Below are 15,197 nucleotides of genomic sequence, written 5' to 3'. Positions count from 1 at the left end.
TTTTCCCTACTTTCAACAGACAGAATAATTTAACGCTTTCTGTGTGTTTTAGTGTGTTTGTGACTTCATCCAACTAGAAACGCTTGACCAAGAAGATCTCTAACTTGTAGTGAGAAAAATTATGGTCCTTTAGGAGTGCTTTAAAGTATATTAAACCAAGAAAAGGAAGTATTCTGAATGCCTATGTGTCATTCCATGTACATACATTCAGTTTTAATGAACTGCTTTCCATTTTTTTTGGATTACCTGCCAGGAATCCTCTACAAAGGAAATGGTGAAAATCAGTTTATATCTCAGCAACCCCCCATTGTCAGTAGCATTATGGGCAATGGAAGAAGACGCAGCATCTCCTGCCCGAGTTGTAACGGTCAAGCTGATGGTAATAAATTACTGGCTCCGGTTGCCTTAGCTTGTGGGATTGATGGCAGTCTTTACGTGGGGGATTTCAACTACGTTCGACGGATATTTCCATCTGGAAATGTAACTAGTGTTCTCGAGCTAAGGTAAGTTTTTCTCACGTCTTGGACCTTTAGAATTGTGAATTACTGTTGCAGATAGTATGTACGTAACAGATTTCTGGCACTGCGTAAGTCAGAGTTTCCAAATGCTTGTGGAAACAACAGGAAGTTGATAAAAAAGATTTTAGTACGTGTGAAATAATATTTAAAACTGAAGTTAAAAAAATACCGTGGTAAAATATCTGCACTCTATACATCCAAACAGTGAGAATTTAATCTACCCAGAGTAATTATTCTGTGGATTTGAAGGGTTAACCAACATAGCTGGGATAAGCGAACCGCTTCACTAATGACAGATTTAAATGTTGCCTTCTTTTCCTCTTTTACCATCCTTTCTGAGTATTTCTCTAATAATGTTTTTCTGTTCTTTTTTACTTGCTCCCACCAAGAAATAAAGATTTTAGACATAGGTAAGCATTTCTTAAAGAAGATTTATATTTTTCTAACTGTTCCTTTTTCTTTTTTAACAAATGAATGCTTATAATGGACTAGTCATTTCTAAGATGTATTATTAGAAAGGAGGAGTATTTCTCAAAAATAATGAGTTCATATGTTTTAGTTATGTCAGCCGTCAGGCGGTATCGTCCTCTCGGATGCAGGCTCCTATTTTCTCATCACTCTCTGTCTGCAGTCAGGCTTCTCTCCATGCTGTATGTGCCCTCCTTTCCTGCGTGCTCCTATCTTCTCACTCCCATTCCTTGCTGGCCCTTCTGCTGATCCTTCCAAAGCCCATTCTTTATCCAGATCCCCCAAACCTGACGAGAAAGGCGTGTAACTACTAGAATTACAGAAGTATGAAGTGAGTTCATTTCATTGATCCTCCAATGATGAGGCTTTTCAGGCTCACATTTATCAGACTTCTTCTTCAAAATTGAACTTTTCTTAGTAGCGAAAGCTGAAATTGTCACGTAATAGGACAATTCCAGAAGTTAAGATGTTAAAGTACACCAGGATTTACAAGATTTGTCATAGACACAGGGTGAACTGGAAGGTTTGTAGTACAGCGTCCATTTGTTGTGACGTAACTGCAGCAGTGGCAAGAACTGAAGCAGGAAGGTAGATGCTTAGAAGCACTTTGCCACAGTAGCTGTCACGGAAAAGCGGGCAAAACCACAGTCATGGTGAAACCTTGTTGGATATGGGAAGCCCTGCAAGGCTTTGTGACAGAACTGCTAAGTTCCAGGCTCAGCAGCCCTGTAGGGCCTCTCCTTTTTGCCGCCAACCTTTCTCCTTCCTTGTTTTTAAACAAAGGGAGTCATACCTCAGTTATCCTTTAGCCCAGGTGATTTTGTTTTTAATTCACTTTGCTCTGGGGGTAGCTGTTCATGAGGAAGGGGGTTATGTTTAAGAAATCCCTTCAAAGAGATGAGGCAAAACTTTCCATGACTAAATAAGGTATTTGCACCAGCACTAATGGTGAGAACTGGGAGGTGATGCATAGTCTGGCTGGTTTGAAGTTATTTGCCAGGTGTGACTTGAAGGCGATTTCTTTTCTTCAGTGGTTTTAGTTTCTCATTAAGTTTAATTTGCATTTGTTATATTACTTTTAAAAGAAATACATCCCTCATGAGAGCACAAGCTGTGATTGCAGCTGGATAAGACACTGTCTTGACAAATGTACAGAAGACAAAGTAATATACAAAATGGGTATTTGTCAAGGTGGGGGTCAGTATCAGCCCCCAGGTAACAGTGATAGGACAAGAAGGAGTGGTCACCAATCCCTCAGTACCAATGTAGTGGTGACCTCATGTTTTTTTCCATTTGAAAGCTGAGCTGGTGTCTTTACACACACTGCTGCCTGGGGGTGATTAATGCTGTTAGGCATTCACAGAAGAGGTAATCTTTAGGACTTAGAAAACAGAAATGTCACTTGCAGGCTGTGGCACTGTCCCATAGAGTCCTCAGGGTGACAGAAAGAAGTTCAGTAAGGCCTGAAAACAGCTTTGAGTTTAGAAGGCGCACAGTGAATGAGAGGGTATAGATCAGGGAGAGTGTTTTTATGAAGCTCTGCGTGGAGAGTAATGCAGGTGATCTAAGGATTTAAAGGAACAGCAAAAGCAAGGTAAGGCAGCAGGAAATAGATCATTATGCCAACTAAACAGGTAGCACTTAAAAGTATGTTTCTGTAACATTTTAAATTTCATATTAAGAAAACAAACAACAGGACTGGAAATATATGGAAAGTCTGGTAGTGGAAGGGGCCTGAGCTGTGCGTGTATGCTTTATGTTATTAACACTGTTATTAAGGGCAGATAGAACCAGTTAACTTGTCATTTGTATTTACTGAACCCCACGTGGGCATGTAGCTGCTTATAGTTTTCAAAGCTCCTTGCAGTGGTGAGGCGGTGCTGAGTGAGTCAAGACATCACCAACTGCATTTTATTTCTTGTTTTTTGTTGTTATTGGTGGAAAGCAGAGCATTAACGTAATTTCAGGCTGCAATGAAATCCAGTAGTCTCTGTGCAGCTTTCCAGGTGTTGGATGCTTAACCCTGTAGTACCATTTTGTGCACAGGCAGTGTGCAAGAGCGTCTCCTGGCTGGGAAGCATGGTGTTCACTGGTCAGTTACACAGTTCCTGAGATCATGCCCTGCTCTGGAGAATTAGTGGTTGGTTCCCTCCTCAGCTTTTAACCTTCCTTCGGAAAGTAAACCTGAGGTTAAGGCTGCTGTCTTGTCTTCTTGACTCAGAAGGGAACCATAAGGTGTCATATGGCAAACTGGACCATTTATGTTGATTCAATAATAATACCCTATTCAGTTCCCAAACTTGGGGGTAGTTAGGGTTATTTCTGGATAAACTGAGAAAATATCTTTAATAGATCGGGTGTGTATTCTGTATGAGTATACACTAACCACTGCTAGAACTCACCTTGCATCCTGAATAACTGCATCACTGTGGTTGGAATTAAGTAAACATGGATATGTTTTCATACTAAAGACGAGAACAGCTTTAAAAATTCATTTTAGACAGAGATGACCTTTGGGTATTAATTATTGATTGATTTGATGCCTCTTTATTCCAACAGTTGAAAAGCACAATTTATTCAATGCTAATCAAGGTGAAGAAAAATACTTTAGGATGTTAGTATTCTTAAGAAAGGACTTTCTTTTAAGTTACAATGAAAAAAAAAAACCAAAAACATAATTGCACATTTGTCGTTGTGCAGCGTGTTTGTATTTGAAATGCCTGCAAAGTTTCTGGAAGACCAAAGTAATTGTACAAATGGGTGTAATTAAATTTGCAGCCTATGGAGGTATAAATAATTCGTACACTACACAGTGATCATATAAATGATCTCTGCGTAAATTAAGGTTCAGAAAACACCTTTAAGCTATTTGGTACGTTGGCAGGAACGTGTTTCTAGCAGACAGGAATTTGATGTAAGGCCACACTTAATCGCTTTCAGACACGCTGTATAACACGCAGCTCTGTAGCAGGGCTTTTTAAGAGGTGCTAATCACTGCGTATTTGATTTCATTAGTCTGCTTCACTTGACTTCTTCCTTCTGAACCAACATGGTAAAAGCCTTAAAACCAAAGCATATCCTATTTATGCAACACATTTTTTCTGTGTTTTTCTAAGTGGAAGGCTATAAAAATCTGTCCCTGCTAAAAGACGTAATTTGTTCGCAAGTTGTTCCTGTTGGTCTCTTGTTGCGTTTTCCAAGTGGCAGTACATAAAAACGTGTTCCGTTGGCGCAGTTATGTATTCACAAAACGGGAAGCAGGGCGTTCTGTGAACAGATGTTTGGATATCACCAGGACGGGGAGATATGTTTCAGCGGCGCTTTTGCAAACATCAGAAGTGGAGCTGACTGTTCTGACACTGATTCAATCCATTAAGAGAGCATCTGAAATTACCTCCTGTGTTTACATGACCTTATTTCAGTTCTTCGTGCCGTAAATTAGGTCAGGAATCCTAACTGCGGTGGGTTAAGTTTCTACATCATAATATATCAACCCAAAAGGTACTCTCCAGGGTAGGTTTTTTCACCAGCAGGGGAGAAAAGGCAGTAATTCTCAATTTATGTGGCACCAGCGGAGAGGCAAAATGTACGTTTCTGGGAAAATGGTTAGCAGTATATATTTTCACTGTAATAAAGACCGTGTTGGCATAGTTAGTGGTTTTGTGCCAACGTGTACGGTTATTTGAAATACAACTCTGCGTTAAGGAGAACGGAAAAGCCGCGCTCGGTGTTCTGGTGGAAAAGATGACATTTCCTAATGTGTTAAATCATGCGTATCACGTCTCTGAAGGCAGCAGATTAAACAAATACTTATGAAGGATGTCTTATCTTTCGCCTGTGAACTAATAATACGAACTCTGTCTTATCTGTTTATGAATTATATAAGCCGTGCACCCCCAGCAGCCTTATGTAAATTATAATAAAACAGATAAGTTGATAACAGCAGCAAAGTGCACTCCAGGGTTGAGGTCATGCTGCAGAGTTTGAAACTGACTCATGGTTTTAAACATGTAGAAGTCTGGGGAGTTTTAAGGCTCTACTGTCTGGACACGGCGGCAACAGGAGCTGTCTCTAATTGCAGAGCGCAGGACAGTCCTCCGAGCATCACAGATAAAACTGCATTTCTCTCATGAGGGTGAGGAGTCCAGGTTGGACTGCCTATGACACAGGGAGGAAGGGGGAGCCAAGAAAGACTTTGTGCCATGACCTGTGCTGAGTAAGCCCGGAGTGCCATCATAGGCTTTAACTATTTATGAGTTAGTATACAGTGCATATGAACTGAAGCCTTTTCTTCCCATTGTGACATTGTGCAATTACAGCATGTGCAATGTGTAATTCCTTTTTACAGCAACAACCCAGCTCACAGATACTACCTCGCCACTGACCCCGTGACAGGAGATTTGTATGTTTCCGACACAAACACACGCAGGATCTACCGGCCCAGGTCACTCGCGGGTGCCAAAGACCTGACAAAGAACGCAGAGGTTGTTGGAGGGACCGGGGAGCAGTGCCTGCCCTTCGATGAAGCACGGTGTGGTGATGGGGGCAAGGCGGTCGAGGCAACTCTCATGAGCCCTAAAGGTAAACAGGATGGGTGTGATTGTGCTTAATGCAGCAGCTGATTCAAAAATGCCGTTTTGAACCGTTTCTTCCAATGGGAAAGACCACTGAGGAAGAGAGGTGCCAGAGAGCCAGGTTGATTTTATAGTCAATATTTGCCTTTCATGATTACAGAATGTTTTGAAATGCTCATTTAGATTATGTGTTTGGCAAACAGCAGTGAAGTTTTAAAATCAGTGTTGCGTGCCTCTTAACCGGTTTTGCAGGTTACCTTACGTGCTCTCCAGTGAACAGCAAGCACAGTCAGCACTATAGATTTTGCACTGAACATTATTTTGTAATGCAGAGTGAGTTTATGAGTTGGTGCACTATCTGTTGCCTAAGAACATCACCTCTACCCTCAATTTCCACTCCGTGCATACCTCTTAGGCCCTTAGTTACTGATATTTTAACAGCTGCTTCAATAAACTTAATTTCTGTTCTTTTCGCTGAAGGAATAGCAATTGACAAGAACGGATTAATCTACTTTGTTGATGGGACCATGATCAGAAAAGTGGATCAAAATGGAATAATATCCACGTTGCTCGGCTCCAATGACCTGACCTCAGCACGACCGCTGACCTGCGATACCAGCATGCACATCAGCCAGGTATGCGGGAACTCATTCGGAGAGCTGAGCTGGGGCTGCAGGTGCAAATGTGGCTTTCTTCCACCTCACAATAAAACTGGGTGGAGTGTGCAACGAGTATTCAAGAGCAGAACCTGCGGTGGAAGAAACCTGCTCCAAGGGCGTGAGTCGCAGTGTGTTCTCTTAGCTATAACTGCTGCTGTATTCAATTGTTCTGCCCATAAAGTTCAGTTTAGTTTAGAACAGCAAAAGCATCAGCAGGAAGCATTAACTCTTGTAGTAAATACTGGAAGAATGGCAGATATGTTACAACTCTATTGGCACGTTGATGTTTTCTGAATTACTTGCATCTTTAGCCCACTAGAGTGAATGAGATAATACAATAGAGTATTTATTTTTGTCTGAACCATTTATGTAGGTAAGAAGAGATGCCAGTGGTGCTGTCTTTAAAAATGGAGTACAGGTACCATATTTCAGTGTGGAAGGCAGTAAGTTATGTTTGCTAAGCAAGAATAAAAAAATGAATGCTGCCTTACATAGACTAGACTTTGATGTGTATTTTTATTTGTGCGCTGCTGATACAGAGAAGCGTAACGTTTATCAGAGGGAAAATGTGACCTCTGTTAACAGTTCCAACTCTGCCATTCTTTCAATGAAATAGGTATCCTGATGTCCTTCCCCTCGCTCCCTTGAGGGTCTTTCATTTGCCGGGCACATTTTCATATAAGAGTTCCTGTCTTCATCGCTTACAGCAAATGAAAAATAAGCTCAAGGCATTATCATAAGCTGAAGGTGAATTTATTTGTTTCATTTCATCCGCGCTGGTTAATTGTAATGAACCACTTCTCTCTGTTAAGGTTCGGCTGGAATGGCCGACAGATTTGGCCATCAACCCAATGGATAACTCCATTTACGTTCTGGACAACAACGTCGTTTTACAGATCACTGAAAACCGGCAGGTGCGCATTGCTGCGGGGAGGCCCATGCACTGCCAGGTTCCTGGAGTGGAGTACACGGTGGGCAAGCACGCAGTGCAGACCACGCTGGAGTCAGCAACCGCCATTGCTGTGTCTTACAGTGGGGTACTTTACATTACAGAAACGGACGAGAAAAAGATTAACAGGATAAGGCAGGTTACAACCGACGGAGAGATCTCATTAGTCGCCGGAATACCTTCGGAGTGTGACTGCAAGAACGATGTCAACTGTGACTGTTACCAGAGTGGAGATGGCTATGCTAAAGACGCCAAACTTAATGCTCCCTCGTCCTTAGCTGTGTCTCCAGACGGCACGCTGTACATTGCTGATCTGGGGAACATTAGGATACGGGCTGTGTCAAAGAACAGACCCTTACTGAATTCCATGAACTTTTATGAAGTTGCTTCTCCAACCGATCAAGAGCTATATATCTTCGATGTCAATGGTACTCACCAGTACACTGTGAGTTTAGTCACTGGAGACTATCTGTACAACTTCAGCTACAGTAATGACAACGATATTACCTCAGTCACGGACAGCAACGGGAACACTCTGCGCATCAGGCGGGATCCCAACCGGATGCCGGTGAGAGTGGTCTCTCCCGATAACCAAGTCATCTGGCTGACGATAGGCACGAACGGATGTCTGAAAAGCATGACTGCACAAGGACAGGAGCTTGTTTTATTCACCTACCATGGCAACAGTGGACTGCTGGCAACTAAAAGCGATGAGACGGGATGGACCACTTTTTTTGAGTAAGTACATAAAATAAAGCCCCACTCCTTATAGTTCTGTTGAGCTCTACAGCACCGCCTGCGATATTGCTGGGGACTGGTGAGGTAACTGCAACAATAATGCTTGATAACGACATGCACAGGGAGATGCTTTTAGTTTCCCAGCCTGTCTACATCTGTCTTAGTCTAAGCACTGGGTCTGCATAATTTTAAATTCATTATTTCCAATTTCAGTTTTATACATCAGAATAATTGTGAGACAACATCTCACTCTTGTCAACAAAGCTGTAATTCAGACAACCATGATTCCGTAGATTTGCATCAAGAACTAAATTTTCATCCTTTTTGCTCATTAGATTGACACTGTTCTGCAGCAAACACTGACAAGAAACGTGCATCACTGCCGACTATTTTATCCTTAATTTTCTTAAAGCAGCAGCGTACCTTTGGTCTTTTACCCAGAAAAAAACTGGGTGTATGCTCTCCCTTTTTGAAGTTGTGACAGGCTGTGTTTCGTTGAGCAGCAAGTATCTGAGAAATGTGAGCTGTGGGGGGAAGTGCCATTCCTGCAGGAAAAAAACACAGAGACCACCAGCAATGCGTGGTATGCGCGTGTAAACCTCACGGTGAGAGATACAAGACTTGTCATTTTACCAGCTCTGGAAAAATCTCTTACGTTAAATGTCATTAAGACACCGGTGCCAGTTTGCAAGAGCCAGGTTAGCAAAAAGTTTTAAAGGCTCTTCAGATATATCAAATGAGGAAGGTCGTGACAACTTATAGATACACCTGACAGCTCAGATACCGCGTTTATAGGCAGCTCCATCACAAATGAGTTGGACTGCTATCAACCGAGAACAAAGAAAATACTGCTTAAAATACAATTTCAGTAAAGACAAATACAACATTAACACAGATTTCTTTTAGACATCTATCAATTGGAAAATGCACATATACTTAATTCACTTGAAAGACGGATGCTAAGGTGGGATAAAAATGTGCCTATGAAGATGTAGAGTTGCTATGATAAGTGTTCAAGGGCCCTCCATTGAAGTACTTGGGATTACAAAGGGCATCATGAAAATCCTTTTTCCTTTTTTTTTCTTCTTTTTTTTTTTCCTTCTTTTATTCTATCTTTTAGATGAAATGCACTAGCAACTGCTGCCAAGGTCAGGGCCTAAAAAACGCTTTCAATTCAACACACATGATAAAGAAAATAAAGTGCTGGTGTCAGGCAATGGCAGCAAAGCCAAACATCTGTGTTCTGAGATAACTTCACATTTCTGTCAGTGTGCATTTGGCTGAGGCAGTGTGCGGGAAGGCTCTGAGCACCTGTATCTACTCTCCAACCTTTACACGTGTCCATCAGAGACACGAGAGCAGCAGGTGCTGCTTCACTGCATATAGTGTCCTGAAGTGGAGACACAGCTAGAAATGCTGATCCCTACCAAAGACAGCAGGTGGAATGGCATTGCTGCCAGATTTAAGGTATTCTTACAGTAATCTGTAAATTGGCAGGGCTTGGGGAGTGGGCACCTTACCAAAGCATTAGCTCACGCCTGTAATATTTAATGGTGTGTTTGTGCATCGCTGCGCATCTGTTTAGGTCCTGCCAGGATGACAAAGAAGCACAGTGAGGATACACAGAGAAATGAGAAGCTGTTCAGGGGGGAGGGCACATGTTCTGTCCTGTAAGTTAGCTGTGCCCTGTATGCTCAGGGACCAAAGCACAGCTTCTGAAGGGCTGTGAATACTCCTCATTTCCACAGAGTACATCCAGCATTTAACCGTGACACACAAATACCACCGGTTTCCAGTGTGTGAACTGGAAAAGGCGGACAGTCTGGGGAGAGTGAAGTCCCTTGCTGAAATTAAGGCATCTGTTGGGTACAGCAGGCACTTCACATCATGCTGATGTGCATACTGGATAATTGAGGAGCCAGAGTCCTAATCAGGGCAGTAATTTCTCACCGTGATGCTTGTGGTTTTTGTGTGCCTACTGTAGTGCACTGCTGATGGCCCTTGAATGTATCTTAATGGGATCTGCAAGATTGCAAAAAGTGTAGATTTTATGTTCCCCACTAAATGTTTTATAGGTCTGTATTTTTCATCACAGGAAGAACTTAGGGCACTGCGTGTCACGAAATACATGGTTATTTACTGAGTCTCTACATAGCCACCCTTGACATCTGGTCTGCTTCCATGCAGGATTCCTAGTCAGTGTTTGGTCCGTCCAGCCAGCTTCTGCAGAGCCCAAAGGGCAGACCATTCCCCTCAGAAAATACCAGTATTGTTCCCAAGCCGCTGCTTACATTCTTCCTAAATAGAGCAGAGTCTCACTGGAAGACCCAAGCCAAAATAGCACGATGAGAGCTAAGCAGTTCCACTCACCCCAGATGTGCAGCTGTATGAGGCTTTTGCAGAAGTAAAGATAGTAATCTCTTCCCCCTATCTGTGGCAAATTAATATTCTGTTTAATTGCAACAAGGAAGATTCAGATTAGACACTTGGAGGAACTTGTCAGTGAAGGCTGCAGAGGCCTGGGGCAGACAGAAGCGACCCCTTACCCTGCGCAGGCTGTCCTTAAGAGCAGATTAGACATCTTTGAGAACTAACTTGGGAAGAACAGATCCTGCCTTGGGGTAGGGGCTGCACCATCTGACCTCCCAAGGTCCTTTGCAGACATGTTTTCTGTGATGCTCTGTACAAGTTACTACCAAAAATAAAAAACTGTGCTGATTATGTAAAGCTACAGGGAATAAGTGAAAAGAAAAAAAGAAAAAGCACCAAGTTATTTTTCTTGCCAAAACAGCATTCTTGAAAACATCCATCGGGCATCACAGCTGCTTTTTCTTTTTTTTTTTGACATAAAATCCCCATACTCTAAAGCTGTGCCTGTGTACTTCCCCTCCCGAAGAACAGGCAGATATAAACAAGGCCGTTCTGACACCTCGTATTCTAGGATCGGCAAACGTTTTGACTTCGCTTTTCGATGCTGATGATTTGTAATAGTACATCTGACTTCAGCTGCCTTTCCAGAGCCTTCTGCAACCATTGTTGAAATGGAAACTAGGCTTACTGCATCGGGGCTCACACTGGGGTGGCACGGTGCGCCCGTGTGCTTGTGTCTTCAGTCCCAGCTTTTGCATAATCATGATGGTAGGTAGCACAGGCTAAAACATATTCAGCTTTTCTGCTGAATAAAATGAAGTCCTGGTAAAACTGTAAGGTTTCCCTAGGATGCCTGGCTAGGAAGAAGAAATTAGGAGGAGAAATCTTTCTTATTCTATTTTAGTAACAGCACAATATTTCAGTTTCACTGCTGGATACGTTTTCTTTTAATACAGGAACTTATTTATGTATTTTAGTCACTCTGTGTTATTACTCAGCTTCTCAAAATATTTTGAGTTGGCAACTAAGTTTATATTCCACGGTGAATTCATACTTTCTTCCAACTCAGGTAGAACTTCTCCACTGTCAGAACCTGCACTGGAATAGAAAAGGCATTTTTCAGCTCTCACTGTGGCTCAGCTGTTTCACCATTTGGTGGTCCTGTGCCTGTTTAAATGGCGGAAGTTACAGTGGAGTAAAAAAATCGTTGACTTTCTTGTTTGAACAGAGTCTTCAGAGTCAATTCAGTAATAGTTCTGGTGACTGCTCTCTTGTGCAAATGTGCTGTGCAACTGGAGTGCTGTGTCCAGTCCTGGGCTTCCCAGAATAAATATATAAGGGGCAGGAGGCAAAGGGATGAGGCTGGACTCATCTCTCTGTAGTGTGTGGTGATAGGATGAGGGGAAATGGCCACAAACTGAGGCTTAGGAAGTTGTGCACAGATGTGCGTGGGAACTTCTTCACAGTGCAGTGACGGAGCAGTGGCACAGCTGCACACAGAGGTGGTGGAGTCTCCTTCTCTGGAGACGTTCAAGACCCACCTGGACACCTACCTGTGCTACCTGGGCTAGGGAGCTGCTGTGGCAGGGGGTTGGACTCCATGATCTCTAGAGGTCCCTTCCAAACCCTGCAATGCTGTGATTCTGTGTGAACTGCAACATGGATTTAGCAAAGTTCTCACTGCTGTAGTAGACTTAATACAATCTTTTAGTAAGAAGAAAAAATCTTTGAAGAAAAATGCTCCATCCCAAACATTGGCAATCACTTCCCTGGTACATATTGAAACATCTTTTCATGACTTTTTGTTAGTGCTTTTTTCTCCACCTACAGACTAAGTCACACTAATATCAGGCCCGAAAGAGTTTTTTGCTTTTTGGGTTTTTTTTTTAAACTTCATCTGGATACTAAATAATCTGGAGTTTATTTTATTTAGTCTCCATTTTGCCTAAGGGAAGGACTGACACAATAGCAATCTTTGCATTTCTATTCTTCGTGTTCTTTTAAATGAAAATTGCAAGCACTTGTAATCAGAATTGAATTGCCGCAGGGCCCTGCAGTGCTCTGAGCAGCAGGCAGACCCGCAGCTGCACTCCTGGTCTCCTCAAATGCCCTGCCCTACCAGCTCTGGTCAGCCAGGCTTTCAGTTCAGCTTAAAATGCCTTCGAAGCCCACTGCTAGCTGAGTGGCTGGTGATGCTTAAGAGGGCAAATTATTCCAGGACAGAGATGTTCTGGCCGAGCTGCGGGTTGCACTACCAAGGCTGCTGTGTGCATCCGACCGGTGTGCTTGGCCCTCAGGTGTGTCCTCCCTGAGGATGCCTTGGGACAGATCAAGATGACTGGAGCCATGGGGCACCTGCAGGCTGGGCTGCGTTGTGCAGAGGCAAGCCAATCGATCGGTCACAGAGGCAGCAGGTACTGCAGTTCCAGACATTTGCATTTTCTCTGACTTCTGCCTGGTGCCTCTGTTTCTGTGGAAGGCACAGACTGTGTGGGATCACCTTCAGCTTTCCCTCACCCCCATAGCTAATCTGAGATAACTTTACTCCCTACACTGCGTTATTTCCAGTAGCTGCTGATCATTATCTCCTTCCTGTGTTCTCCCCCTTTGCATCACTCTCTCTCCTTTTGGGAGCAATGTCAGCAGGCAATAAATATCTGATCCACACTAAGACACCTCCTCCTCTTCCCTGCAATTTCACTCTCTTTCATCCAGGTCTCATTTTGCCTCCCCAGCCCTTCCCTTCCTACTGGGTTTCCATATGTCTCTACTTTGTATCTTGCTCCTTCCCGTGTCTCCTGTCATTTCTCTAAGGCGTGTTTGGCTTTCCTGCCTCCTCCTTTCCCAGAGGTGCTTTTCTTCTCAATCCCCTCCTGTAACTCTTGACAGTCCATCCAATCCTTCCCCGGGCATTTCATGCCCTGAGCTCATTTGTCTTCTCATTCCTCTCCCTCCTCTCTCGTTCAATTCTTGTCTCCAAGGGAATGCAACAGAAATCAAAGAGAGTGACATTAGCAGGCAGAGCTCTTGCAAGTTTACTTTGCTCCCACAGTTAAATTAATGAGCTTTCCAGCCATTCTGGAAAGGTGATGAAATTGTGCAGAATGTGAAATTATCCTTACAATAATTTAACAGAGTAGAGAGAATTGCAGGTGAAATCTATTTCCAGTGCGTGCCGCAGAGCATCATGCTTTACATATGATGCTTTTATTAACAATGCATTCAGTGCTGTCGTTTCCTTAAAACTTTGTGATTCAGAGTAAGGCACTGCCTCTGGCGTGGACTTGTTTAGTTTCCCCACGTACCAGACACATCATCTGTAACTGTCTGCATCAGGCAACAGGGAGCTGATGATATTTTGCAGTTTTCCGCTTGCTTCCTCTTGAGTCTGACTTGGAAATACTGAGATTTAGCCTGTAAAAAATATCTAAGGAACTTGCACTTGCACTGGAACATTTAATTTAGAGAAAAGCAAATATTTAATCCTGATCAGATACAAATTATCTTCCAGCAAGTGTCAAATCAGTCGCTGCTGTATTGTGCATTAAGATGCTTGCAATTCACTTTTCAATTTTAAGCATTTGTGTGTGGGTTTTTTTAAACTTTGTAGCATTCATTTGTTTCTATTTGTGTTCACTGTTTTAATCACATTTATCTTTCAGTATCTAAAAAATGCCTAGTGTCTTTTTCTCTTGTAATTTTTGGGCAATTTGGTTTATTTTTCTTACAAATACCAGAACTACATACAAAAATTGTCCTCTTTTTTTTTTTTTTAAATCAGCTCTATGCAGCATTATCTGAACGTCTTTGATTACATTGTGCTCTTTAGGTATTGTTCTCCCTTTTACCATCAGCAGCCTTCTGGACCTCTTGCTTTTACTGTTGCAGCTTCTCTCTTCTGTAGGCTGTCTGCAGTGTAGTGGCTATGAAGTAATTAACCATACTCTTAAATCAGATGAGTTTTAGTCATTTGATTTTCAAATTCCTGCACTGATTTTTGTAGCATCACATGAACCCCTGTGTGCAAATCACAACTTACAAGTAAGTGTGGTGTCTCTAATCATTCAGTATTATATTTACTCAAGCAACTTAATGCATGTTCTCTTCCTTCTTAATCCCTTCTTAAGTTTCTTTTGGAAGTTTTTTTTTTATATCCAGTCCCCGTGCATATGTTTCTTTATCCACACTGTCTCTCTGAGTCCAGCATGCAATATGCATTTTTCCCTTCTAAAGCACATTTCAGGGACTGTCTGGTTTTCTGTTAATCAAGAAGTGGCGTTTCTCCTCCTCTCAGCATGGCACAAATTGAAACTCTTGTAAGCAAAACTTTCTCCCCTCCTCTTGCACAGACCCATGGAGACAAGGCTGGCCAAATAGCCATTAAAGCCTTTCCCTCTATTTAAACCAGCTAAATATTCCCTCTGTCCAAGAGAACTTATCAAGAAATATATCTAGCTGATGTGCAAGGTCGCAGCAAGTTGACGAACATTACATGTTGTAAACCTTCCCTTAGTTACATCAATCACACAGACACAGAACTATCACTCATGCAGCATGGAATTTCTGAGGAGATATTAGCGACAGTTGTGCTTGCTGTCCATACTCACCATGCTCCTTTAAATAAATTGTTAAGTAACTTTTCTAATTTCTAACTTAAACATCCTTTTGATGAGAATAGAGGTTGTGGTCTCACAGTTTCCTAATCTGGAACATAACTCAGGTTCACAGTACATTTCATAATTCTAATGCAGTATGCTGTTATATAGTACAGGAGAGCTGTGCTGTCAGTGCTGCACGCTATGTTGCCATTTCAGACTCATCTTACTAAATAATGAAGTAGACTTGGAAAATCATCCACTAATAGATACCATCTTATATCAATGTAAAATTTTTCAGAGAACTTGTCTCCTAATTGTTCTGA

At 42.3% G+C, this 15,197-nt stretch overlaps 1 protein-coding gene across 4 annotated transcripts in view; it reads left to right on the top strand.

Annotated features, from left to right (window-relative positions):
• The window catches only part of TENM3 (teneurin transmembrane protein 3), a 304,193-nt gene that overhangs the window by 265,409 nt on the left and 23,587 nt on the right, over nt 1–15,197 (top strand). For 3 of the 4 annotated variants that reach the window (XM_065736566.1, XM_065736565.1, XM_065736563.1), the window contains 5 exons: nt 254–503; nt 908–928; nt 5,335–5,567; nt 6,041–6,195; nt 7,032–7,906. In XM_065736566.1, the coding sequence (XP_065592638.1) occupies nt 254–503; nt 908–928; nt 5,335–5,567; nt 6,041–6,195; nt 7,032–7,906 (1,534 nt within the window). The remainder of the gene's footprint in view (nt 1–253; nt 504–907; nt 929–5,334; nt 5,568–6,040; nt 6,196–7,031; nt 7,907–15,197) is intronic. The other variant, XM_065736567.1, reaches the window with a different exon arrangement.

The sequence above is a fragment of the Cyrtonyx montezumae genome, unplaced genomic scaffold (assembly GCF_038088225.1).
Source record: "Cyrtonyx montezumae isolate F1298 unplaced genomic scaffold, pur_monq_1.0 scaffold_2, whole genome shotgun sequence".
Lineage (NCBI taxonomy): Eukaryota > Metazoa > Chordata > Aves > Galliformes > Odontophoridae > Cyrtonyx > Cyrtonyx montezumae.
Note: the sequence above shows the minus strand (reverse complement) of the source record. Positions and strands in the feature narration are given on the sequence as shown.